At 47.4% G+C, this 27,450-nt stretch overlaps 1 protein-coding gene across 4 annotated transcripts in view; it reads right to left on the reverse strand.

The window, feature by feature from the left end:
- FOXP1 (forkhead box P1) overlaps window positions 1–27,450 on the reverse strand; it is a 482,289-nt gene that overhangs the window by 11,305 nt on the left and 443,534 nt on the right. For 3 of the 4 annotated variants that reach the window (XM_070391016.1, XM_070391014.1, XM_070391015.1), the window contains 6 exons: window positions 16,724–16,807; window positions 8,519–8,720; window positions 8,336–8,415; window positions 7,632–7,733; window positions 3,930–4,051; window positions 2,242–2,311 (listed from right to left, as the gene is read on the reverse strand). In XM_070391016.1, the coding sequence (XP_070247117.1) occupies window positions 2,242–2,311; window positions 3,930–4,051; window positions 7,632–7,733; window positions 8,336–8,415; window positions 8,519–8,720; window positions 16,724–16,807 (660 nt within the window). The remainder of the gene's footprint in view (window positions 1–2,241; window positions 2,312–3,929; window positions 4,052–7,631; window positions 7,734–8,335; window positions 8,416–8,518; window positions 8,721–16,723; window positions 16,808–27,450) is intronic. The other variant, XM_070391017.1, reaches the window with a different exon arrangement.

The raw sequence follows: 27,450 nt of genomic DNA on the forward strand, positions 1-27,450 counted from the left end.
TGGTCCTGTGCACAGTATGTGGTTTCATACCAAAGTGGCACCTCTGCCAACAACACGACGGTGCTTCAGGCATCCTGCTGAAGCCCGAAGAGCCATCGCTCCTGGGGTGTGAGCGCCCTGGGATCCTCGGGGAAAGGCGTCTATAAATATGGAGCTTTACGGTTACCCTTAGTTACTTCCCTTTTTCAAAGCATAATGCAATCTGTCCCAAGTCCAATGTTATATTTCTGTAGTGGATCCTGCTGTCCTATTTTATATACCGTACAGCATGCATGTCACACAGTGATCTTTGTCAGATGCTGCCCGCTATGACTTCTACTTGTCTTGGAAATGGACACGGGCGATAATGGGAAGGCAGGCCTGCTGGGGGATCTGTACTGAATCTGCACAGCAGAGTTTCCCATGACACCAGCTACTGACCATGGTCCACACAGAGCGAGGAGAGGGCACCGATGACCCATCACTTCCTCGGGGGGTCAGGGTCCTGGGAATGGCAGCAGCACTGGGGGCCTCGGAGAGAACAGGAGGGGCAGAGGGTGCGGAAAACAAGTGTCTGGAGAGAGGCGTGTGTGGCTCTGGAGCCACCGAGCACGCTGACTGAATCAGTCACAGTTAGGGAGCCCAGAGGACGGAGGTTCGCTGCTTTTTTTTCCCTTTCCGCCTCATGAATGTAAAATGTGCTTGTAATCTTAATACTTTTCCAGATAGAGCAGAGCAGTCTTTAAATTCACAGTTCACAAGACTCCAGGGAAAATAAGTCGCTAATGAGTGGTATTTACAGTGGCGGCATCTAAGCGTGCTTTCATTTGCTTTCTAAAGTTACTGTGTAAACTACAAGTAATTAAAAGAAATGCAGAGAGTAGTTCCTCCTGGTGGATTTGGTTCAGGCTAAGAATAAATAAATATAATTACTGAAAAGCTAAGTTCAGTGAATTGGCCTCCGCACGGAAACGGTGTAAAAGGCGTGTCATCCATTCTGGGAGCCCGAGCCTCTGCCAGGTGACCTGGGGAGTCACTGTGCGGGATGCAGAGCAGGTGCTCAATAATCACCGGTTAACGAGCCGTGCAGCCAGGGTGCCATCATCGTCTCCTCTGTGACCCAGCTCTTTCCCACAGTGCCAAGTGTCTCAACCTGCCACAGGTTCATTATCATCCCGTAAGGAACTTTTTAAAAAACTTTTGCTTCTGAATTTGTGCCTCCTTCACATGAAGTATGAATATCTGTTTATGTGCGAAGGCCTTTGGAGGGGCACAAGACATTGTAACAGCAAAGAACCCATTTTAGGATGATATAGCCCCATCCAGAACGCATGCTGAAAAGGTCTTCCGTGATCTGCAGCTCCAGCTATAGGATATGTCATGTAAAAGCTATCAAGGCTCCCTGGGTCTGTGTTCCAGAACCCTCTAGGTGGGTCAAGTTCAATCAGGACCCCTGGCCACAGGGACAGCCGACCTGGGAACTGCTGAGGGGCTTGGGTCCCTCCCAGGCAAGTGCCTGAGGGGCCCTGCAGTCCTCCTTGGCTTACAAAATGACTACTGCCTGGGAATCGAGGAGCACGGACGCAGAGGTGCGCAAGGTGTGAGCGCTGCCCTGGGAACTCCTGTTCGCTGGTGATCTCCCTCCTGCTCAGCCGGCCTCACCCCAGCACAGCGCTCAGGGCCGCATCTGCAAGAGGAAAGGCACCCTGTGCCGCGGCGGCCCGGCAATCTGCCGGACGCGGGGTTTCTGCAGCACCCCCATCACTTACACATCACAACTTCCTATCACTCGGCGACCCACACCGGACCCCCACGCCCCCGCCCACAGCAGAGGGAAGATGCTGAAACAGACTTGAAAAGGAGCAATGAAAAGCCCTGCTTTCTCTGTGCAGCCGGAACAATAGGAGGCACGTGACGGCGGCCTATCGCCAGCACATTAATAGCTGTGCTGCAGTAATTACACTTGTGGTATTTTTGCCTCAAGTGAAATTCTGAAATAAGAGGATGGAAATTATGATACCGCTGATAAATATTAATAAGTGAACTTTTAATTTTTTTGCCACAATATTCAAAATGCTAAGCATCCTGCTAACGCTGAAGCAGCCGATGTGTTTGCCTCCAGGGAGGACGATGCTTTGTGCACTTAAGAAAAAAGTTTAACGGAATTAAAATTTAATATCTAATTAGAGGGAGGCTAATATATTGTGAGATGAGCGGGGAGGCACTGCCCCTGCGCACGCTCCGGACGGCCATCGATCTTACCTGCAAAGCCGCGTTGAGAGGCGTGCAGTAGGCGTGGCTGCTCTGCATGTTTTTAATGAGGGAAGGGTTACTGCACAAGAGAAAGAAAACTCAAGTTAAATGCAATCACCCCCGAGTTCCTAGCTACGTTTTGTTCAAGCTTTCTGGCATCCTTCCAAATCAGAAACATCCCCCGCTATCAAACCAGAGGGGCCTTGCTCCGTATCTCCTGGCTGTATAGGGTTGGTCTGTGAACTCCTCTGGGAATACAGCTTTTGCTTTTCAAGGAAACTGGGCGTAAAACTGCAGCTTAAGTAATGGGCACTCCCTCCATTGATGAATTTTTGTGCCACAAAATACTGGCCTCCGTCAGTTTGTAAAGCGGCCACTCCGACAGAGAGCAGAGCCCTGGGCCTCGGCTATGGGCCGGACTTGACTCCTGGCTGCGTCTCTCCAGGACCTGAGCTGCGGAGCGACGTGGGGAAGGGGAGCTCCTGGGCAGCCTCCGAGACCGGTTCCTGGAGGAGACGGGAAGGCTGTGTCAGGGGAGGGCCACTGCCCGCAGGCTGAGGGTGCTCTTACACAGCCAGGTCTGGGAGGCAGGAGGCTATTTAATGCTGGTCCAGTAACTGAAGACAAGAAACTGTCCTAAGGAAATCTCTAACCTGGTGGAGTAAAAATATTAAATGATCACAGAGGAGATACTGCGGGGAAGGAGTGGCTCCGGCCAGTAGAGGAAGGATACGCACTGACATCCATTTCTTTCCTAAGCTTGGAGCACTTTAATCAAACACTCCCTACATTATATTATTATTCTGAGTAAGCAAAAACAGGAAGAAATTTACCCAAGTACAAGTTTAACTCTAAATAAGCTTCCTTTTTACTTGGGGGGATTACGAGTCACACAGAAGTATTTAGTGACAGGGCCCCTGTTAGCTGCCAAATCAAAAGGTGACCAGTATCTGCATTAAAGACATCAAAAAAGCATTGCTCAAGGCACTGGTGTTCCAAGGAGAACCGAGAGAACGTGCAGGTCACACGGTTCAGCTCCTGGAGCAAGCTGTGGCACTGCCACCCGGTGAGATGCGAAACTACATGGGATGAGTCCACCATGCAAAGCCAAAGCAACAGCAGAAAACAAAAAACAAAAGCAAGTTAAAGGCTCTTACTGTGCGACAAGCTCGTCAAAGTTTTCATCGGGGCAGTATTTGCGAGGACGGCCTCGTTGAATATGGCGGCCACGTTTAAACTCTTCATCATCAACTGTCCAAAAGGACCCACACTCATCCTCTACTCTGATAAAGCACTTATGCAGTGAGAGGTTGGTGCGAATGGCACCCTGGGGGAGGAGCAGCAGCAAAGGAGATGAAGGGGCAACAAAAGGAGACGGGGTTGGGGGCAGAACAGACATCCAATACAGGGAACAGGAAAAAGAAAATAAAATGCAATAAGCATAAGCAAATGGTCTGTGAGGGTTAATATGCATTGCCACCTAAAAGCTACTAGCATGTGATGCAACAAAGACTGGCAAGCAGGGCGGGGACTGGTGGGTATACGACAGGAGGGATGGAATGCTTTTTTGCTTCCCTTAACTGAGACAACGTGGAACCAGTTCTTGGGTCTAACACCATCTAGCAGCCAAAGCCTCTACGTGACACTTGTTAGCACAATCCAAGCTGGGCTGAGAAGTTCGAACGTGGTGGACGTACCCACTGATCTTTTGTGGCCTTCGTTTTTGGAACTCTACTTCATCCACTGTCCACACCGCCCCTTTAACGTTCTCTACTCGCACAAAACACTTGTGGAGACTAAGATTATGACGCACTGCATTCTGCAGCAAGTATAAAAGAGAGAACATTCACATTTTCTATGAGAAAAGACTCCAAAAACAGCAGTAAATTCAGCCTAACAGTCCACATTTGTAAAACCATCCCCAAGAGCTACAGTTACCACCCCCGTGGACAACCTTCTTGTGGTCAAGAGTGCCTTTTCCAAAAGCAAAGATAAAAAACCAAAACCATAAATTAACTGTACTTTGGCATTTTAGTCTAGTCTCGGATCATAGTGATCCAGAAGAAAAAAAAATTAATATGCATATAGGCCCAAAATAGATTTCACAGTAAAAATCTGAAAATATTGTTCATGTGACTTCAAAATAAGGAAGTATGAGCAGCATACAACTGTCCCTTTAAACTCACTGACCTCCCATAAAAGGGCAGCTTGTTTCTATTTTTTAAACCAGGAAAGATGAAGACGCAATTATTATTATTCAATACATTTTGTTCTTGTTCTTTTTGTTTGTTAAAGTTTTGTCTTTAAAATCGTCTATGGGTTTTCTCAGATTAATTAGGAAGAAGTCTAAATTGAGACTTCTGAGAGTGTCCCTCCTGGGGCTGACTGGAGCGGGGGTCGGGGGTGAAAGGACCCCCGGAGGATCAGCATCCATCATCAAGGTATGCCTTACCTTCCGGAATCTACACAGAAGTTGGCCCTTACTATGGGCAACTACCTTAATTAACTGAGAAGATGCCAAAGGAACATGAGTAGAATCACTCTCAATGGGAAAATGATGATATTCCAACACTGACGTTTCTACAGATACGCTTCTTTCTTACGGCTAAAACCAGTCACTGCTGCCCGTCCCTCAGCGAGAGCCTTGACACCTACAGAACTCTATCAGAAAGGAGGGTCCCAGTGAGGGGCGGAGAGCTCTCAACATCTCTCCCTTGAATGTCAGGGAAACCCACAGCCTTTCGGTGCAGCAATCATGTGGCCTCATTTCTCTAGTCCTCCTGTTGCACTTACTGATCTAGACACAGAATTAGACATGAGGACATTACGAAGAGACCATGTCATTTACTCAAAACCTTCTTCTTATAGGGAATACGTAGGTGACACACGGGCGTGAGAAGCTGGTGGGCATTAGGCCTCATGGACACTGCCCACAGCCCTTAGCTCCAATACCACGGCTGTGGCTCAGACACTGTGCCCCTCCGCTTCTACTACCTGCAACGTCCCTCTCTAAAGTATCCTGCAAATGATAAATCTTAATAATCACCACTGGTGACTCTGAGGAGTCAAATGAGATAATGATGGATTTTTTCTTTTCTGATATGGAATGTTTAGAAGATAAGGAGGCTAGTTTTATTACACGGCCTGATGAACTTGCTCACCAGGAGCGTCCACAGGACAAATTCTCAAGGAGCCTTGGAGAATGTCAGTGTAATGGGGGCAGGTGCACGCACCCAGCTGATTGCAAAAGGAACCCTGGTTCAGGGAGAGGTCTCAGAGTCTTGTATCAAAAAAAAAACAACAACAACAAAAAAACACATAACAAAACAAAAACCTCTGAAAAATGTTTGACATGTTATAACTGTACTTGGTAAGACAACTTTTTTGCATATAAATTGTAGTCTGGTCTCTAAATAAACATATTTTTTAAGGATGCTAAGCATCTACTGTTATCACCTAGAACAACACTGAGGAAGTTGAAATATACATTTCCTTAAAAAACAACCCAGACAGAGCCTGGACACACATAGGAGACCTAAGTGGGAGAGTCAACATCTCTCCTCACCGCAGTCATTTGCGTGTCTGGAACTGAGCAGGTCTAAGGAGCCATGTCTGCAGAAAGGACTGCTTTAGGTCAGTGCAACCACAGAGCCAGGTCAGCAAAGATGTAAAGTCAAAAGTTAAGTTTCGTTTTTAATGATGTTGCACATCTAAGCAAAAGCAACAAAAAAAAAAAATCAAGTTTCCCCAAAAGCTGAGTCAGCTCTTTTCGCTGGTCACTTTCTCTGGGCATTTCATCTTTTGTCTAAGACCATAATACAAATAAGGACAGGGAGAGAAAATTATACGTACTGATGGGTCATTAAGTACTAGGAATATTTATATAAACATCACTTTTTCCTATAGTTTGCAAAAATGAAAAAGTTAACTCTAAAGATCTGAGCTTAAATATCATATTCACAACTGATACTTATTTTTAAATGTGATTATTTGCTATTTATCAAAGGTAATTTGAAGAAAATGTCTGCTTCAGGCTACACATCCTAAATTTAGAAAAGCATTCACAGCTACACATCCTTTGTATTTTACCTCCCAAGACAGGCGGAGGAAGAGGGCAGAATTTTGAACACAGGTTCCCTTCAGCGCCCATGAGTCTTAATGGAAATAATAAAGATGACTTGGGCCACACTAGATATCCAGGGCTCTGTAAACTTGAAGAATTAATTCTATGGTTACAAATATTTTCTTTTATAATGCTAATTTATCAAGATTGTAACGGAGGTAATATGATTTGTTTTTGCTTGTGTTTTTCTCTCATAAAATTAAGAAAGTAGCAAGGAAGACATTTATTTCAAGCAAAGCAAGTTTTCCTTTCTCCCCATAATAAATCTCTATCATATTTTAAACAATGACATGTAAAATATCCTATAATATTTCCATTTTAAATATACCTAAATGTTTTGACATTTAGGGATTATAAGAACTATAGGTAGTAAAAATGCCAAAAAAACAAACAAACCCCAAACACTAACAAAACAACAACCCACAAATATCATGTTATATGTGTCTTTTTCTATAGCAAAAATATTAGAGACCAAGAAATTGAAAGTGGGAAGTCTAAAATTTTGTGAGGGCTTAATCTAACACAACTGAATAAATACTAATGGCATCTATGAACCAACTGTTGAACTGAAAATGAGGTATGCCATATGACTTCATGCTTTGTTTGGGGGTATCCACATGGACCTATGGAATTAGACCTGTTTTAAAGCAAATGGGGTTATGGTGAAGTTACATAATTCAGAAGTTATTTTGCTTTTCCAGAGTATCTATGAATCTCTAATGGACAGTCTCTTGACTTAAAAAACAAAAAAATTTAATAAAGAATATATTGTGTTCTCCTGCAATAGCTCCCACGTATAGTGCTAGTACTTGGATTGCAAACTTCCTCTAGTAGCTGGGTTAAGATGTTATCCAACCAATGAACGTTATGTCAAGTTTGTCTGGTCATTTCTCCAGATCCCTAATGGCATTAAAAAAAGTCATCTATGCAACTCTGCAAATACTGGTGGTGGCTAAAGACCTAAAGGCGTGAAGTTTGTATAGGTAATAGGACAACCTCAGAATGTGGGCAAGTGTCCCCTGCTCCTTCTCCCTACGTATTCCAACCAGACGGAGATGCTTTCATTGGCTGGTCCATCCGACCGTCGGATGCACTGTGATGGGAGTCTTCCATCCCAGGATTTCAACCACAACGGAACTATTTCCTCAATCAAATTAGATTCTCTCAGTGAACCCAAACAATGTAAATGTAACTTACAACAACTGCATTTTTTCAACAACAAACTCTTCTATAAATGGCAAGAAGCAAGACTAAACAGGCCTGCGAGAAGGCTTACCTTCCACGTGGCCGCGTTGCGGCGGAAGTAAGCAAACATTCGTGTGAACCAGTTATAGATCTCGTTTAGTGTCAGCTGCTTTTCCGGAGACTCGAGAATGGCCTGGGAAGCCAAAATAACAGAGAAAGATAATTTATGACCAAATCAGCAGAATCGTCATTATACAGTTTCTTGAAAATATAAAATAACCATGATTCAGAGCTAAATCCTAAGAAAGGTTTCCAAAATGATCTAAGATTAATGGTTGTATTTAACAGTTCAATAGCAAAATTCAAAATGAAATTATGTAATTGTTTTGAGTTTTTATTTCTGTTTCTCTACAGAAATATTAATTTATTAGTCATTCATAAAGCAGAATCAAAGAGAAATGCAAAACATTTCACTAGCTGATTAAAGCTCAGTAATTATTTAGAGCTCAGATTAATTCTGGGATCAGAGATTACTGTGGCTTGTGATAATTGACTTGCCATCTTTAAACAGGCTCATTTTCACTGTTGTGTGAAATGAATTTCCTAATAATCACATCGTATTGTAATACTCAATCAAAAGCAATTATGTTATATATTGCAGTTTTAAAAAACCTTATAGACCAGGTTTTAGCATGCCTGCATACTAAGCGGTTTTAAATCTACTTCATCAGTATGATACCTCCATGGACACATACACCTTTTGATATAATTTCATATACTGTGTTATTTACTTACCTGCCTAATTAAAGATGCATATGTGAATGGTGGTCTAACTTCTGCATTCTTATAAAATTCTTGGTTCTGCGCAATATCTGCTAAATAAGAACATTGTCCTGTTAATTATCCCTTTTAAAAAAGAAGCTGGTCTACAAGAATAGCATATTGCAATTCTGCACGAGGCAACAATGGAGTCTCTACCTGAAGAAATGGGCACGTTGTATTTGTCCGAGTACCGCCTGCGGATGGGCCCCACCGTGTGCATGCTGGTGGTGGTGATGACGGAGGGGCCTTGGGTGGCGGGCGTGAGGGGGGCGGTTGGGGTGGTTGGAGTATGAGGTAAGCTCTGCGGAGAGGCCTCTGGCGCGGACTTGGAGAGCGTGACACTGGACACCAGGTTCAGCTGTGAGGAAAAGACAACTCTTAACACCCTTCAGGAACCCGGGCCGCCGGGCCGCACCAGGCTCGTCTATTTCTCTCAGAAGGTGTTTCTGATCAACTGCAGCCTGCGGTGATTCCCATGGAAACAGGTCACCGAGGAGTTGGCTGGGATGCGCTGGGGGCCCCGAGCCCCCCACCAGGCCTGTGCGGTGTGCGGCACAGTGAGGAATTGCCTCTACTCACTTTTTAATAAAAAACTTTAACTTTCATGAATTTGACTATAAATAGCCAGGTATAACCCGGGCTGCCATGCTGCATGGCCCAGGGACAGGCTGCGCTTCGGGATGGAGATCTGGGGTGGGAACACGCAGGCACCTCTGCGGGCGGAGGCACAGCCCTGCGCCGCGGGGTGGCGTTCTGGCAGCCGGCACGGACAGCCGTTGAAGGCCTTGTGTGTCATCTCCACTCCTCTCTCACATACAGGCTGGGATGCATTCGTTTAGTAAGAATATGCCTCTGAGACAGGGAACTGTAAGATTTCTCCTTTTTCCCCTGCAAGTTTCCAATGTTCACTAATATTGTACTGGAGCAACCTACTGTGTCAAGTAAGACAGTGACTACTACTTCTGTGAAGCATTCTAGAGGAAATCAATAGAACTGTTTGATTCTTTCTTTGTCTCTATCACTTTCACCTTGAAGTACTTCTCATGAATACCAGACAAACAGGCTTAACCTCCTTTTCCAAAAATTCTTACAGAAATATTAAATCTGGCTGTGCTGAAGAACTTGATCATTTTCAACATATTTATTACAGTTTACACAGAAGTGCTAGTCAGACACATACAGTTGGCCCACATCCAAGAAACTTCAGCCGAGCAGGCTTACTTGGTAACGTTTTCTCAAACCATTATTTCGAATCACATGACAAAATGAGCCTGTTTCACCATCACAGCAGTCCTAGCGCACGGCATTGCTTGTGGAAGATGAGATTCCTCTGAGGTCCTAACCAAAGAACTTATTAAAAGAGGAGTTTCAATTCATTGAGACGACTCAACCTTGCTCACACTCTAGCAATGAAAAAGGCCATGAGAAACTTCTGTCTAATATGTTTAGAGTAATTCCATAAAAAGAAAATAAGTCTGAAGAAAAGAAAGAGCAAGTCGCCTTGGGAAGATATTAACGGAAACATGTGAACGTGGTGTTGGGAACTGAATGCTGGTTGCAAGCTTTCAGCTGTGCTGCTTTTCCATCCCCTTTCCTTCAAGTACTGACTCAGCCAAACGAAGACCCCCACCCGCAAGGCAACCCTAGGCTGGGAGGAGCAAGCTGTGGAGACCGCCTGCCCCGACAGCCCCTGGGCAAGCTGGTAATGCTGCCAGGTGCTTTTTGATTCGTGCTGGAAACCCGACTTCTTGACACACATTTGCAAACTAAGTGCTTGCAGTTCGAGGTGGCAGCCCTGGGAGGGAGCAGGAGGGAGGCTGGGTGACCCCTTCTCCGCAGCAGACCTTCATCACTGGCCACGGGCACAAACTGTAGCATCAGCCCAACCCAAGGGTCGGAAATCAGGGCATGAAGGCTAAGGCTGACCCATACACAGCTCTCACTGCCGAAGCACACCAGAACACCGTGAGTCATGGGCGCCCTGGCTCAGCCATGTGGTCCTACCTGCCCTGTGTTGGTCTCACTTAATTTTCTTACTGGCACTAATACTTGAGATATTATTACTCGTATTTTAAAGATAAGCAAACTGAGGCTCATGAGAGATTAAATAACTTGCCCAAATTCACAACCTGGACCCAAGGTCAAACAGGCATTTGTGATTTACTGAGAAAAAGAAGCACTAACCAGTTTCATTTTTCTGCAGGCTCGGCTTGGGAAGGGCTGCAGGGGCTAGCTGTCCTCCCTGCTTCTACACGACAGACAGTAACCACTGCTGAGCACTTGGAACTGAACTGACAAAAGCAGGAAGCGAGCAGGTGACTGCTGCCCAGGAGCTCGCTGCCCCGCACGAAGGCACCTCCGAGGGGAGGGCGGCGCCACCCGCACCTGCCCCGGACGCTCCTCTCCCGCTTCTCTCCGCCCTTCGCCAACATTACCCCAAACACATGACTTTCTTAAACTGTGACAACATTTTAATGTAAATACAACATCCTTGAAAAATATGCGTGCTCCTTCCCCGTTTTTGGAAAATATCTCCAAGTCCACTGGGTTCTAGTCTAATTGTCCAAACCCAAACTCGTGTAAACATTCCGGAAAGCACACATCTCCGGGTGCTCACATCCGGGAGTGAGACAGGGCACATGGAGCGACGCCCCAAAATGTGAAAAGAATCGGACTCTTGCAGCTTTTGCAAAGGTCTCAACACTTGGACTGTTTCTACCAAGAAAACAGTGGTGAAACATTAAAGCCCTCCAGGCTAGCACAAGCCACAAGGAAAACCGTGCAGCAGAATTTTCGGGAGGCGTCTGAACATCAGGAGCAAGTGGAAGTAGACGCTTCGCCAGAGGAGGGCAGCGAGGGGCGTCCCAGGCGTGACAAATGACACTGGGTCCACACCCACTGCTGGGCTGTCTCTAACAAGCCACAGAGGAAGCATCCAATCCAGGCTAATTACCAGATAAAAATGTATTGTAAGGACTCTAATTAGGAGACGCGGACGGAGGTGATCTAATGATTAAATGCCGCATCGAGCGACCTGCCATCAGTGTGCAGTGCTGCAGGACGGCCCTGGAATATTTTGTAGAAACAGTCATTTTATTTCGAGGAGGGGAGGCCGTCATATTTGTAACGATGGCTATGAGGTAAACTAATTAAACACGGTTCCTGGAGGAAGAGGGTGGCTGAGAGCAGCTGTGGCCATTCCAACGCCGGTGCCAAGTCTCAACAGAGCGGCTGCAGTCGAGTGGAAAATGTCTGTCTGACCTCTGCCCTTGCTATTAATTTGCAGGAAAACTAATGACACATATACATATTCCCACAAAATTGTTCTAATTGCTAATTTGCCGAAGGAGCCAAGATTCCAAATTAGACACGACTGCAGCCTGTGAGGGAGAGAACAGACGCCGTGGGCTGCAGACACAGGGCTCCGCCTCGCCAGAGCCTCTGACGGCTGAACCAACAAGTTAATGAAACGTCAGCCTTGTCAACTGCAGCACAAGTTTCTTAACTTTCCAACTGTTGTCTGATGCTCACATGCTCGTCTCGAGAGGAGAAGCCATCTTGGGGCGACGGTCACGAGGGCAGATAAGCGCAGGGGGGCAGGGTTCAAACAGGCTGCGCTCCCGCATGCGCAGGAAGGTCATCTGAGCACCGAGGACCAAAACTTCTTCACAGGCTCAGCACAGAGCGCGTGGGGAACAGTATGGGTTCTGCCATCATCTTGAAATCGCCCTCTTGATTGTCAACTATTAAATCTTAACATAATCCTCAACTGGAATGAGAGCATCTGCACCTCGTGTTTCTGACTGCAGTTTCGGTTTCAAAGGGCACTTTTTCTGGGGCCCGGAGCAGGAGGGAGTTGGACTGGGAGGGTTTCTTTTCCTATTTTTCTTATTGTGTTCATTTTCTATTTAAAAAGAAGTTGCTATGTTTAGAGAAGTTAGTAATGCTGGTATTTTCTCCATGGCAAGTTTCCATCATGTGATGATTTGGGCAAAGATAATCTCTTTGAAACTCTGGCCAAAGTTAAATTCCTATGTCACTTAGAAGTGCTGTAGGGCTTTATTTTTTACGTTTCTGGGTGCTCTCGGCCGTCGCTGCAGGCTGTCCTGGGAACCCCAGCCGCTGTTGGAACTGTCTCAGCTACCTCATAGTCTGCCCAGCCCTTTTGCAGAAAATCAATCTTTACTTTTTTAAACAGTAACCTCGTCTCTCTTTAAAGATGATGAGTCATTCACATTAAAAACAAAGAAAAAAATGAACAAGCCGCTGAAGCAAAGCCGGACAGAGACAGACTTGTCGAGTCTCCCATCAGGACTCATCGGCATTTTTGTTTATGCTCTTGTCTCACAGGAGAGCAGACTCTGAGAACAAAAGACAAACCTGAAACCAAAACACAAGGGACCTTGCTGCTTGGTGGGGCTTCCAGGCCCCAGAACTCGGTTTTTCTGCTGCTGGGTTTACTGGCCTGAGCAGGGCAAGCCCGGCACGGAGTTTCTGTGCATGGATCCCCGTGTCCTTCAGAGAAGGCTTCCTGAGGCTGGAGGGCCCCCCAGGCTGGGGGAGGCGGGGACGGGTGGCAGCGGAGGCTTCTGTTCCCAGCACTTGCCTTCCTCTGGCAGCTCGGCCAGGCCCTGGTACCACGTTAGCGCGGGGGCTGGAGGAGCTGGAGTCACTGACCGACACTGGAGAGCCGCTCGGAGCGCGGGAGGGACGCAGTGAGGAGGTGCAGAGCGAGGCCTGCGTGTGCTGCTGTCCCGCACACAGCCTGGCTGCGGGCCCAAGGCTGGGCCGCTTCTCTCAGAGCTAAAAGACCCCCTTCAGACAGGAGAGCTCCACTTTCATGGCAGCTAAAACTCTTTCCAGCAGCCCTACCCGCCATGGCTAGAGGAAAAGAGAATGCGTACGAAGGAAGATCCAACCCCGCATGCACTTCAAACACCCCTTCCTCTGGGTGTTCCAGAACATCTCACGGAGGACACGCTGCCCTGCGGTGAGCCCCGCAGCTCGGACGGCGCCCCGACGCCAGGGCCTCCCTGTGCCCAGGGTCAGGCAGGATGGCTTACAGTGTCAGCAAAGTCTTCCGAAATAGCCGGACAACTTAGTCAGTTGTGACACACACTTCTTCCCCACCACACGTGCTCACCCACCGGGACCGCGCTGCTGTGGACGCACGCCCCTTCCACCAGGGCCAGCTGCCCACCAGCAAGGGATGCAACGCCGCCGCTGGCTGCTCCTCGACTCCCTGCACGCTGCTCCTCACCCCTGCCCTCCCTCACACACAGGCACGCACGCGCCCCCTCAGCCCCAGGAAACGCCATCTATGAGTTGATGTAAGAACAATCCAAGAAGCGCCGGCAGTTCCTCTGACGGAGTGGAATGGGGACTGGTTGAAGACACTTACCACCAAAACGCGCGTAGTGAGAAGCAGCGCTTACAGCAAAGCATTCTACCACTCAGTCACTAAGAATTTAAAAATAAACACCAAGTTCCTTTTAAACAGAAATGGAAAGAAAATTCATAAACTTACTGGCAAGGCTATCACGTGAAAGTCCCCATCTATGGTTAGATTTGAACCCTAATGATTGCTTATTTCAAATCAAAGATTCAGGAAGAATATGCATTTGAACATACACTGTGTTTTCTATTATTTAAGGTGAAATTAATTAATTACCGGGCAAAGGGACTGTTTACACATTAGACTCACTCATCGGATAGCTCTGTGTCACCAAAGTGGGAAAAGCAAGGGTTTACTATGTGCCTGTGCTTTTTTTCTTTTAGGGGTCAAGGAAGTAAAAACTTATGCAAAACACGACACGTCTACCTTTTATAATTAATTTCCCAATGCCTCGCCTATACATATTCAATAATTCCCGATTTATAAGACGGTATCTATAATGAAATTTTCTATTTTCCAATAAATGAAAAGAAGGCAGGTTCACTCCAGCAACAGTGTCACACAATATCTGCTTGTCAGGCACCAATTTTTACTTCTTACATGTAAGTTAAAGGATAAGGAATTTATAATGCTGCCTGTGAAGGGAACCACTTTTCATACACAAATGTGATCTTTTTATTTTTCAAAGGGTAATACAACAGTACATTTACATAAACTAATCCAAACAATCTGTGTGTTTGACAATGGCAAGCCTCACACAGACGCCTATTGTTGGTTTACATCTTGGAGCTCTTTATACTGGCTTGTAGCGCTGCTCGAGCTGTCAAAGGTTTGACTTGGACTCTAAATAAATGGTTATGGAAGTGCTGCGCAGCGATATTGGACTTCTTTGCAAAAGAAAACCTGCTGTGTATGAATTCAAAAGCTATTAATTTTTCAGTCAAAAATATTCGTGCCTATTTCTTTTAATAAAGAAATACTGTGCTGAGCTACTAAGAGATAATGTTGACTCGTGGTAGAGAATTTTCAATAGAGCAGTTAAAAATGAATTTAGTAGGAGGTCTGCTGTAGAGTTATAATTTTCTAGAATGTAACTTATTTTTTTAACACTAATCAAGGCGAACTTCCTTGTGCATTCCCCCAGGACTGCTCTTCCCTGTCTGCTGGCTGCTTACCACTGGTCCTCACGGAGTCCCAGGGCCTTCTGGGGCCTCCCTGGGCGCCTCCGCGGGGCCTGGGCTCCGGCAGTGCCATCTCTAGTTTGACCCTTCCTTCGCCCCCAAGAAGCCTCATGATCCAGAATGAGTCCATTTCTGGAATCCAAACATTATTGTATCATTGTCTCTAAGTAGAAGATAGTATCACTACCCCCCTTGTTGCTAGGGTTACAGACGCACCTCCATCCTAGGAGGAACCATTTCCCTCCAAATGAAACATAGGAACACTCTGAGTTGGAAGGTGATCATGTCCCTGGAGGAGTGGCCGGCCCGCTGCAGGGTCTCACCATTTGCTTAGCTGAGTTCATGTCATTCCCAGGATCCTTATTAAAAGGAGGGATTGAACCCGCCCCTGTGGCTCAGTGGTTGAGTGTGAACCTATGAACCAGGAGGTCACAGTTTGATTCCCGGTCAGGGTACATGCCCGAGTTGCAGGCTCCACCCCAGTAGGGGGTGTGCAGGAGGCAGATCAATGCTTCTCTCTCATCATTGATGTTTCTATCTCTCCCTCTCTTTTCCTCTCTGAAATAAAAAATATGTATATTTTTTTAAAGAAGGGGGGATTGATAGAAATAGAAGAATAGCACAGTTGACTACTGATTCCACCACATACTGAATGGCCTGTGCTTTTCCCCCCTTCCCTTTTGGTAGCCTACATGCTCAGTCCTATAGCCATTGACTGCAAACTACATGGAAACTAAGGGCTCCTTCTAAGTAAAAATGGATGTGCAAAGTGTTTAATGATTTTATGTCCTATATCTCAGTAATGTGTTCTGTTTCAGACATTAATTTTGTCTGCCAACTGCGTCCTGGCAGGCTACCATATTTGCTGGTTAATAGTCTGACTCCGTTTTATTTCTATCACCATAAATCATACATATAGGGGTGTGTGTTTGCTTTATTTATAGAAAAAAATCAGTCCAAACAGATAAACCAATACTTTGCCATTATGCTGCATCATTGCATGTTGATTAAAATTGCTGGTACTAACTATAGATTGTCAACGCTCAATTAATTTTCACACAGTGACTCCGTACAAAATCAAATAAAGGCAGTGTACCTTTAAATTTTACAAATCTTAAAAATCAAGGAGCAAAGCAACTCTATTTTGATAATCAGTTGAAGGTACTAGGAGAGTTTTAGAAATACAAGTATATGAGAATTACAACCATTAAAGAGATCAATTTAGAATAAGGAACCAGGCCCAAGCCAGGAGCTGGGGAGACCATCCTGCCGTTGGATGGCACTTCCTGAGGTCAAGTGAAAGGGAAGAGGCAGGAAGCGGGACGCCTAGAGCTGAACGTAACTCAGGGCCGTGCTTGGTCTCTTGACTGGGAAGGAGTCCACGTCACCCTCAATGCTCCACAGTCTCACTCTAATACTCTGGCGGGTGCTTCCTTCCATTACACTCACACTCACCGCCTCTCAGCTTCCCTGGCTGCGAGGCCTCGGCCTCCGTAGTCTGTCTTCTCCCTGCATCGCCTTTCAGAGTTTTTCTATTCTCTCCCAGTAAGTTCGCATAATCTATTTTAGCAGCTTAGTGTAGTGTCCACCATCTGTCCCAACAGGAGCTGGCTGCTCGGGCCTCAGGAGCCAGCACTGTGGCCGCAGCACCCTGTATCTCCCTAGACACCTCTTCAGAACAGGTTACCAGAAGCAGCCAGCTCACCAGGCCTTCCCTCCGCCTGGGCTTGGGGTGGGGATGCAACCAGAAGGCTGCCACCTCCCCGCGTGCAGCTCAGTACTCACGGGCTGCGGGGCGGCTTTGGGCTCCGTGGACTTCACGTGCAGGTGGGTCATCATGGCTTGCAGGCGCTCTTTGTCTTTTGCGAGCTGGCAGGGAAAACAGGCTCTGTTATTTCTTTACGTACAGATTTGAATACACTGTTACTATTACATATCATTATGTCCAAAACAATACACATTCCAAACTGAGCTATGGCACCATCACACATGACCAAGTATTTCCCTGCTTAATCATTTTGAAATCTCCATGACCAGTGCCAAGCTCAAGTATGAGGTGTCCGTGTGAGCTCCTCAGCACAAGATCCATTAGCCTTTAACTGGGAAGTTCCAGACCGGCTGGCACCAGGAGTCGCATGTGACACAGACAGCTCCAAGACAAAAGCGTGAATCATGCCTATTAACCAACCTTATTCAGGAGGAAGCCGAAAGAAAACGAGCCAGGTAGCTAACACTCATCCCCTCAGGTGCTGTTGCTGTGGGCGAACTCCTAGACAGACGGGGCACTGATGCCAATGAGCCCCATCTTCCCTGGCAGGGAGGCCCGGACGAAGACTGGCCACAGTCTCACCGGCAGGGCAGACGCAGGGCCACAGCGTTACAGGTGCCCGTCTGCACATGAACGCAGAGTGAGCCTGCCCATCTACTCAGTAAGCAAGCACCTACACCCTGTGCTGGTCTCTCACCTTAACACACTGAAACCTCCTCCTCCAAAACATTACCTTCTGAGGCACAGAAGTGCCTAATCTGCTGTACGTGGCAGGGACTCAAAATACTGTTTTTTGGATGTTACTTGCTTTCTGCTTGCCTTGGACTGTGCTAACATGATATTTTTGATAGTTCAAGACAGCTGAGGATAGGGGACATGTAATAATTACCTCTGTGAAAGAAGTGGGAAATGTATCCCAAAAGATGATGGTATTGTTAACAGAACAGCTGTAGGATTTTGGGAAAATGCTTAAGGGATTGATGAGAGGGAGAAGAGAGAGGGAGAGGGAAGGAGGGAGGGAGAAACACAAAATTGAGGAGGGACTCATTCCTTCTATGTCACATAAGTAACCTTAAATCTTTTAAACATCAATCCTGTCTTATAAGTCTAGAGTTATTCCAAAATAACAGTCAGGGGAGACATTTCTGGGTAAGGGCGTTTCTATTTGCTCAGGAATGGGGAAGCAGAGGAGGGAAGGGCACACAGCAAGAGAGGAGAGGCCCCAGGAAGCTGCTGGGTGCTGGCTGGCTCCGTCTGGGGCCTATCACATTGGATTTTTTTTCTTCTTACTCCCTTGTGGTTCAGGGAGGAATAAATGCCTGCGGGGGGGGGGGGGGGGGGGGGAGCCCTACAGAGCTAGCATTTATCTTCCAACAAACAGGAAATGAAAATGATACCATATTAGGAGCCACTTTATATTATTCATCTTCTGTTCTTCAGTAAGTTATTGAACAGCCAAACAAAAAGATGCTCTCAACACAAAACATAATGCTAAAGGAATTTAGTTTTCCAAGTGGCTCAGTTAGAACAATTAAAACGTTAGCAATGGCATTTTTCTACAGTTCTTTGTGTGTGTTTTATGTGAGTATTCTAAATTTTTAGATGTTAAAAGTAAAACATTCTTAATTTTAAAAAAGTGTTTTGTTTTAAAATTATAATGGGCAGAAGAAAAAAACAAATAGTGTGTCATAGCGAATGCTATAAATTAAAGGGTGCGAGTGATGATACTGGAGTCTGATGAATATTAACTGTGACTTAATTTGGGGGTAAACACTGTTGATAGATTAATTACAAAGACTAAAGTAGAAAGAAATCCAAATTCTCAGCATGCAAAGGATCACCTGGTAGATCTTTCTATATTCCATGGAAACATCTACCAGGCTGACCGTGCACTGGTTAGACTGCAAACACACACCTAGCCTTGCGCACATAGCCGCACCCAGAACCCTGGAGGTCATGCCATAGGGAACATTTTAGTTTTCCACAAGAATATTACTTAGACTTCAGCATCCATTTTGAGAATTATCTAGGTTCCTGATTTTGCCTCAACCAACCTCAACTCCACCTATAAATGATGGCTACGGTTACAGAAAAAGGCAAAAATCCAGGGTTTTGTTTTTGTTTAATTAGTGCAAACTAGCATGTAATATATTCCTAATGAGCTTTGAATCTTTATCATCAAGTCTAGCTCTAACACAAAGTGTTTTAACAGTTAAAGAAAACCTGGCAGGATCTGCTTCTTGTTTAGGCAAAAAGGCTAGACACTCACACCTAATGAAACCACACCCTCTCTACAGTCTTACATTTATAAAACTCACTGGTCCTTCAAAAAGCATTCAGACTCTTTACTACTTTTTATGCCATCATTCCATGAGCTCACCATCCCATCAATTTTCATGGCATCCTTTAATTATTATGAGAATACAAGCATTTAATATTAGCAAGCATATTCCAGCATTCCCTTATACTGAATCCCATGAAAAGCAAAGAAAAGGAGGATGAGAAATTCAGTCCAAAGGTCAACTAAAAACTCTGGCTGGCAAATTTAGAAAAATGTATGCTGTGATATCCAAAGAGAACGACAGTCTAGAACAGTGGTTCTCAACCTTCCTAATGCCGCGGCCCTTTAATACAGTTCCTCATGTTGTGGTGACCCCCAATTTCATTGTGACAAACTGAACATAATTAAAGCATAGTGATCAATCACAAGACAATATGTAATTATGTATGTGTTTTCCGATGGTCTTAGGTAACCCTTGTGAAATGGTCGTTTGACCCCCAAAGGGGTCGTGACCCACAGGTTGAGAACCGCTGGTCTAGAAGCTTCCCTGGGGGTCAGGCGAGGCTGGCATGTGCTAAGTCCTGTCGATCAGCTGGACGGTCGCCACCTCCACAGCCTGGGAGCTGAGTGGGCTGGGCAGGTTCGCGACTCCGGACACAGCACGTGATCCTTGTGTTTAGTTCTCCCTGTAAACCCGGAACCATGACCTCTGAACTTCGTAGGGCAGCTCCCAGGGGTAGGGGACTCCTGCACCTAAGCTCAGCAGAGCCTAGTGCTTTGTGATGCTCAAAAAATATCTTCTTGTTTTTTAAAGGAAAGATAAACCACTGAAGTCTATGTGAAATTCTCCTGGATGAGTGTATGTTTGAAATCTGGATCACATAATGGGCTCAGTGGAATCTGCAGCTGGGTTCACTGGGAAGAGAATTTTGATGCTTTAAAAAATGGAACAAAGCACGGGAAAGACGAAGCCCGTATCTTACGGATTTCGGTCCTGTTCTCACTGTGCCTTCCCTCAGCCCAGCAGGGCTTCCCCTCTCCTGTCACCCACGCCTCACCTTGCGACCGGACATGGGCCTTGGGGCGCGGAGAAGGGCCCGAGGCCAGCAGCTCCAGCCTCGCCCTCAGAGACAAACACCCAGGAGAGCACACACTCCCAGCAGAGAGAAGGGACCGTGGTTTGGGGCTCACTTAACACAACCATTTTACACGCTGTCAGGAGGATGAATCATTTTAAGCCGATTTGGTGGTTCTCACTTATGAGAAAAAAACTCTTCTGAAATAAAGGAAGGACTCTGGGTGTCTGAACACATGAGGCTTCTTGAGGAAGATGAGATGCAGGAGCCAAGGGACTCATTAATGCCACAGAGGCAGGGCCGCGGGGCGCTCCGACTTTATAGCTGGGAACTGAGACCCACTGGTGGACCTACCCTGAGGGCATGGAGCCGAGAATGAGCCAAAATGAGATGAAATCCTGGTTGTCTGAGGCTGGGTCTGACTCAGGACACCCTGGGACACTGACTGGGAACACAGACAGCCCCATCCCACGTGCCCCCACAGGAGGGGTGGCCGGGCTGCGCTCTGCCCGTGCACCTGAGCCCTCGCTCACCCACTGGGGTCCCTCATGACCTGGAAGCCTCTCCCGGAGGAGCAGGTGGCTGTGGGACAGGCACCCGGCAGACGGGTGCAGGCAGGGGACCGGCCAGAGGAACGGCCGGAGGAGGAGAAGGGGCGCTGGCTGGGAGGGCAGAACTGAAACTTCTACCACCCAAGTGTGTGTTTCCTACCAATTTCAACCCCTTTATCCGACTCGGACACTCGCGTGCCTCCCGAGCTGGGCAGTGGGGCTCAGGGAGGGCGTCTTGGCCCCTCGGCGGGAGGCTCCCTGCTCAGGTGCCGTCGGCGGCCCCCGTCCGCCTGCGGCCTGAGGAGGCGCAGGCTCTCGCACTCAGGGTCTCGGGGTCCCGCTGCCCAGAGGAGGCAAGACCTTCATTATGAGAACGAAGGGCCTCGGTTTTCAGAGGGACAGAGTGAGAAACCAGAGCCTGCCCGCTGGGGTGCACTCAGGTCCCCCCCATTGGAGCCTTTTCTGGGCAGCCCCGGAGGCCAGGCACTGCTTGCCCTGAGGGCTGCCCAGAGGGTCAGGAAGCACACAGGTCCCGCTAAGATAAGATAAGATAAGGCGTCCCTGGAAACCCAGCTGTGTGATCACACAGCCTGATGACCGCAGAGCAGCCCCAGGACAGCCCCTCCTCACTGCCCAGCTCCCTCTGCTACAGACCCTGTGCCTCTTCTCCTGTGGACACCCTCTCAGAGCCCCATCGCCTGCTGCAGACGCCCCAGGAGGCCCCATTTCAACACAATGCCGGGTCACTCTGGGGGTGCACGGAACCCAGGGGCCAGGACCAGCAGCCAAGCCACTGTGTGCCCATGGCTGTGAGCAGTTTAGAGACCCCCTAACCCCAGCTTCCTCCTCTTCCAGTGTGGGGGAGGGGCACGACTTAAAACGCCGTCTCTGACACTAAGAGGCCGGTTATTGTCACGATCACCATCCTTTAGTGGTGTCTTCTCAAGAAATAACAAATACCACATTAAACACGCTCACGGAGTGTGAGACACACGCTGCTTTCCCAATGTTAGCTTTTCCTGTTTAAAACGACTCTTAGAATTGAGGAAACTGGGTGGGAGTCAGTGAACGAGGTGCCTGGCGTACAGCAGGAGCTCATTACACCCTCCCCGTGGTTCTCAGGTCCCTCCAAGAAATGACAAGAGAACACGAAGCTTCGTCAGTCTCTTCCACAGCCAATGGATCCAAGCGGACCCCAGGGCAACCAAGCACTCCCATCTGCCCAGGACGCCCCCAGTTTTGAAAATGAAAAACCAGGAGGAATCCCCCAGTTCTAGGCAAGCAAATTTCGGTTTATCATCCTACTTTCTACTGACAAACAGATGAATTTAAAAAAGAACAATACGTGTTCCACTCTCCTCCTTCCTCGCCCTACAATCAGCCTAGACCCTAAGTGGCTTCCTTGGCCTGGAATGTCCTTGCCAACCGCCCTTCCCTGTCACCACCCCAATGCCCCCCCCTTCCCCCCGCCCGCCAACCGCCTGGTTCCGCCCTCCCCACCAGGTCGTACCTTACTTTTCCGTCCAGTGCTGTGACGATAGGGGCCTGACAAACAGCGACTAAATGGAATCAAACGGTCCAAGAATAAAAGTGCACAACCTCCCGGCGCCCTGCTGGGCCAGGCAGGTCAGCCCCAGCGGGGCTGGCTCCCTTCCCTTAGCTGCTCTCAACATTCCCTCTCCGGTCATCGGCCGAGGGGCCCCAGAAGCCCGGCCCGCTCTGTCCGCACATGCTGAGCCGTGGACATAATGGAAATGCCCAGTCTCCAAGGCTTCTTTTTTCTTTGATTCAAAACCATCTTCATCCATAAGCGAGACTGTGCTGACAACTGAGCAAGGTCATGTGGTCACGGAACAGAATAAAACCAGGACAGTATTTATGGCCAGAAAAATGTGTGTACATCATGAATGTCAGCTTTCTGAGTGGTAAGTCTGTCAGGGACTTTTTTTTTCCTTTTTGTCTATTAAATTGAATGGTTTTCCCTTTTTCCAAATGGAATTCTGTTCTGGCCACTGAGATACCTCTTATGATATCTCACCCACAGTTTGATGGTTGAAAAGAGTCCTAATAATCATGAGTGAATCCAGGCAACTGGACTGATATGAATTTAAATCCTGGGCCCAAGTCTGGTAGATAGTAGGTGCTCACGTATGGAGGCAGGTTCGAGGGCTGCCTTACAATCCTGGCACACTGAGTGGTATTTGTGTGGGCAAGCCTTCTCTCCACTGATTTCCAGTTCCTCTGTCTCTGACCCTGTCTTGGCGGGAGGTGCTGTACATTTCAGACCGACATAAAAACGCCCACATTCCTCTCCAGTTCTAACTCACTATGACTGCACATCGTCCCGAAGCAGCTCTCAACAGAGAACATCGAACAGAAGAAACCTGGAAATCATTCCCTGACCTCAAAAAGCCACGTCCTGGACCCCAAAGATGGCTCTGGTGCCCATGTGCCTGGTGCCACGTGCCGAAGTGTGCAGGGCACGGGCCGCACACAACTGCTCCGTTATGCTGCGCGCTCCCAGGGAGCAGCCAGGCCCATCCTCCATCCAGTCCCCTGACAAAAACTTACAGCGGCCTCTGCAACAGTGGGATGCAGTGAGAAATACTCAAAAGGGCTCTGAATACCCACTAGGATGTCTTTCTGACCCTCTTCCCACTCAGTGAGAAGAGCCAGATGCACCATGAGAACGAACTGACCAACCTTCCGGAAATGAGCTCATCGGCAACCACTGCCAAGGAAGCATGCGTTCTACACTCCGGCATCTCCCAACAAAGTGACAACGCAGGTGCGTCTCTCACTCCACACTGACCAGAAGGCCCACGGCAGGCCCGTCCCCATCATCTCCGCTTCCCCCCGGTGGCCTGAACTCCCACCGGAGAACCCACCACCTTTCCATGATGCAGGTGTGTGGTGCCCGGATGGCACCACAATGGAAACACTGCAACCGCTGTCCCCCGAGGCAGGGGTGGGAGCCTTTCTTCTGCCAAGGGCCACCTGGACATTTATAACATCATTCTCAGGCCATACAAAACCATCAACTTAAAGATTAGCCTGCGCTATTTGGCCAAACATGTAATTAACTCACCCCAATGCCTTGGCAGGGCCAAATGGTTTCATGGGCTGATACGGCTTGTGGGCTGGACCTTCCCCACCGCTGCTAAGGCTAAACATGGTGATTGAAAAAATGCTGTCCCCAATTCTTTAGGGAAGTCTGATTACAAGTGAGAAATATGAGGGCCTTCTGTGCTGGGTCCGAGTTGAGGTGTCCGTGGTTTAGGTTCCAGCGGTTGGACACGCCTACAGGATGCACCCAAGTGGCCTTCACTAGCTGCCCTCCCGAGTGCCCCCGTGAAATCCTTCACTGTGATGTAGGGCCCACAGGAGGAACCTCAGCTGATCTCTACTGTAAGACTCATTGAGCTCGGTGGTTTTGTTTTGTTTTTTAATATATTTTAATGATTTCAGAGGGGAAGGGAGAGAGACAGAAATATCAATGATGAGAATCACTGATCATCTGCCTCCTGCACGCCCACACTGGGGATCACGCCTGCAATCCGGGCCTGTGCCCTGACCGGGAACCTCCTGGTTCACAGGTTGATGCTCAACCTGAGCCACGCCTGCCGGGCTCCGTGGGTTTGTTTTTATAGCGGGGGCATGTGTGACCTCTGCCAGGTGTAAACGCCAGCAGGTCCGAGGCCAGGGGCAGACTTCTCCTCCGCTCTAAGCAGCGCTCATCCTTGGGCAATTGTTCAAACCTGCATTAGGGCTCAGCGGTGCACATGTTTTCCAAATTCAAGTTGACAAGTGGCAATTCCACAATATACTTTGAGATCCTGGAAGGTTCCTGCAGGTCCAGGACTGGGTAGCGCCCTCTTTAAGGGGAAGAGAAGCTGTGGGGTCAGCCCTGTCCAGGGCGTACTCCCACATACGGGGACCTGGGCTGCTGAGAGAACGGGCGGGAGGAAGGCTGTGCAACCACCAGAACAGAGGTTACACGGGCACAGCGACTGCCTGTTCCTTAGAAAGCACGTCTCCAGAGACGGGCACACGAAATGGCAAACACGACAGCGGAAAGGTGGAGAAGCTGCGCTCCCGAGAAACAGAGGCTGGGAGGAGACCCGCTGTGAGCGTGACTATGCCCGCCGCAAGCTCTCCCCAGTGGGCCAGCTCTGCAACCCAGACCCTCCGTCTACTCTAACCCCGAGAAGGGCTCCTCCTAACTCTATCTCAGGACAGGGTTCTTTAAATACTAAACACTGCTGACATTTTCTTGTGTACCTCATCTGACTGGATAATAGATAAAATCTGTTTGGGTTTGGCCCTGCCTAGCACTGAGACTCTCTTTTCAACTTGTTTCTGGTGTTTCAAGAACCCATTCGTGTTAGCTAGCACTGCCAATGGGCGGACCAGCCCATGGACAATTATTTATTCAGCGTGTCTTTCCTCTAGCCCAGCGGTTCTCAACCTGTGGGTCGCGACCCCTTTGGGGGTCGAACGACCCTTTCACAGGGGTCGCCTAAGACCATCGGAAAACACATATATAATGACATATTGTGTTTGTGATTAATCACTATACTTTAACTATGCTCAATTTGTAACAATGAAAATACATTCTGCATATCAGATATTTACATTACGATTTATAACAGTAGCAAAATTACAGTTATGAAGTAGCAACAAAAATAATTTTATGGTTGGGGGTCCCCACAACATGAGGAACTGTATTAAAGGGTTGCGGCATTAGGAAGGTTGAGAACCACTAGTCTAGACAGTAAGAACCAGGAGGAAAGTCCTATCGTGCTCACTCCGTCCTCCTCACAGGCTCCAGCAAGGTTCCTGCTGTTACAGGCACAGGGAGTGTTTGCTAAATGCATGAGTAGATGAATGGATGAATGAATGAACACGCCCCTCAGCCAGCTTTCCATAACAGAGAGATCAGCAGTACTCGTCATGTGAAGCTGCTGCTGGAGAAGCCTGACCCGTGTGGTGATGAGACGAATTTTATACATCAAGGCGAAGGAAGAGGTAAGAGGGGTGAGCGGACCTAGGCAGGCAGGAAAATAAAGGAACAAGTTGCTATTGAAACTGTTTTTGCTGCCCCTCTTGACAAGGGATTACTTGGCAAACCTCTGCCAGGGCCAGCCAGATAGCGGGTATGTTCCGCCCCAAGGGCATCGCGGGCACAACTGCCCTGGTTTCCGGGGTCGCCCAGGAGCAGCCACGGAGAATTCATAAACGAAGGGTGTGGCCGTGTTCCAATGTAGCCTTACACGTGGACAGTGACATTTGAATTTCATGTAGTGTAGTCTTTTTTTGCTTTCCCCAGTGATTCAAAATGTAAAATGCTTTCTTTCCTCATGGGATTTGGTCCGTGGTGTGTAGTCATCAACCCTGCTTTGGACGAGCACTATTTCCACACTCACAACTCTCTCCACCTTTCAGGAGGGACAGCCCTCCTTCATCAAAGCAGACGCTCAAGCAAAAGTATTGTTTGGAAGGTCATAGGCACCTGCCACACTATTCGGGACGCACCCACAGAAAAGCCATCATAAAGCTGCCAGAGGTAACTATTTGTTAATGTCGTAGCTTCTTTTCTTCGCCTGCGTGCTTTGTGGAGAGAGAGGAATAATAAATAAAATAGGTGACCAGTTCCTGAGTGGGTAACAAGGGCCCACACTCGAAACTGCAGTCCGGAACGCCTAGCAGAGCAACCATGACAAGTCCAGTGGACAATTTATTCTAGCTAATCATTAAGAATTTAATTTTATCAATTAAAGAAACAAATGCAAGAACTTGTATCACTTTATAAACACTATCAGCAACACATGTAAACTCAGGCTGAATCCAATTTTTTAAGGGCTTACTACATTTCAATATAAGTGAACTTTGGGGGTGAGATACATACATTGCTTTTTACCTTCCCCCAAAACTTGCTAAATTTAAAGATGTTTCCAAAGATTTACCTAAAAATCTGGGGATTTTATGATGTGCCTTTTGCCTGTATAAATATCCTACTGTTCTAATAAGTTCGTATTATTTGTCTGAATAGAAAAATATTAACTAGCTGAAGAAAATAACTTTTGAGACAATCTTACTTTAAAAAGTTTAATTTGTCAAACAAGATGATAACTAATTTTCAAAAATCCCTTCTATCCTGAAAAATCACAACAAAAAGTTTAAGTGTGTTTTGGCCGATTTTTCCCTGCAACTGTTTGAAGCTATAAATGACTTAACTCAGTAAAATTCCAAATGTAATTATCTTCTGTACTTAGCCTAGGGCTCTCCATGTATCTCAGCATTGCTGTCTCGCATACAAAATAGCCTTTCCGACGGTTGGTAACAATATAATGTACAACATTGTTTTAATTTCCCGGAGTGGGCGAACCTCTGGCACTAGCCAGGAGGGAGGCCAGCCGGCTCCAACGCCTTTGCAGTGCGGCTGCACAAATGGGGTTTGCAGGGTCGGGCCTTTGCAATTGCACATTTTAATAATCTCCATTTCTGACCCAATTTTTTCTTTTAGAAATGAATTTTCTATTAATTACACCAAGAATGGAGTTACTGATAAAACATGGTAGTGCACAAACAAGTTATGTCAGGGAGTGGAGCCCACGTTAAAAATGCCCCCTCCACTCCTCACAACTGGGACCCACAGGAAATAGTCATAAAGTACCTTCAATATGACCCAAAGATTTCCAAGTACAAAGATTTCACGTGTGTGTGTCTGTCCGTCCGTCCGTGTGTGCATGTAAAGCGTGCGCAGGGAACTCTGGGTCTCCCTGTCGTGGACAGAAAGGGTCCGTCTGTGTGAGGCCCGAGGACGGCCTGCAGGT

Source organism: Myotis yumanensis, unplaced genomic scaffold (assembly GCF_028538775.1).
Source record: "Myotis yumanensis isolate MYYU_CA2020_CCGP unplaced genomic scaffold, mMyoYum1.0.hap1 SCAF_14, whole genome shotgun sequence".
NCBI classification, from domain to species: domain Eukaryota; kingdom Metazoa; phylum Chordata; class Mammalia; order Chiroptera; family Vespertilionidae; genus Myotis; species Myotis yumanensis.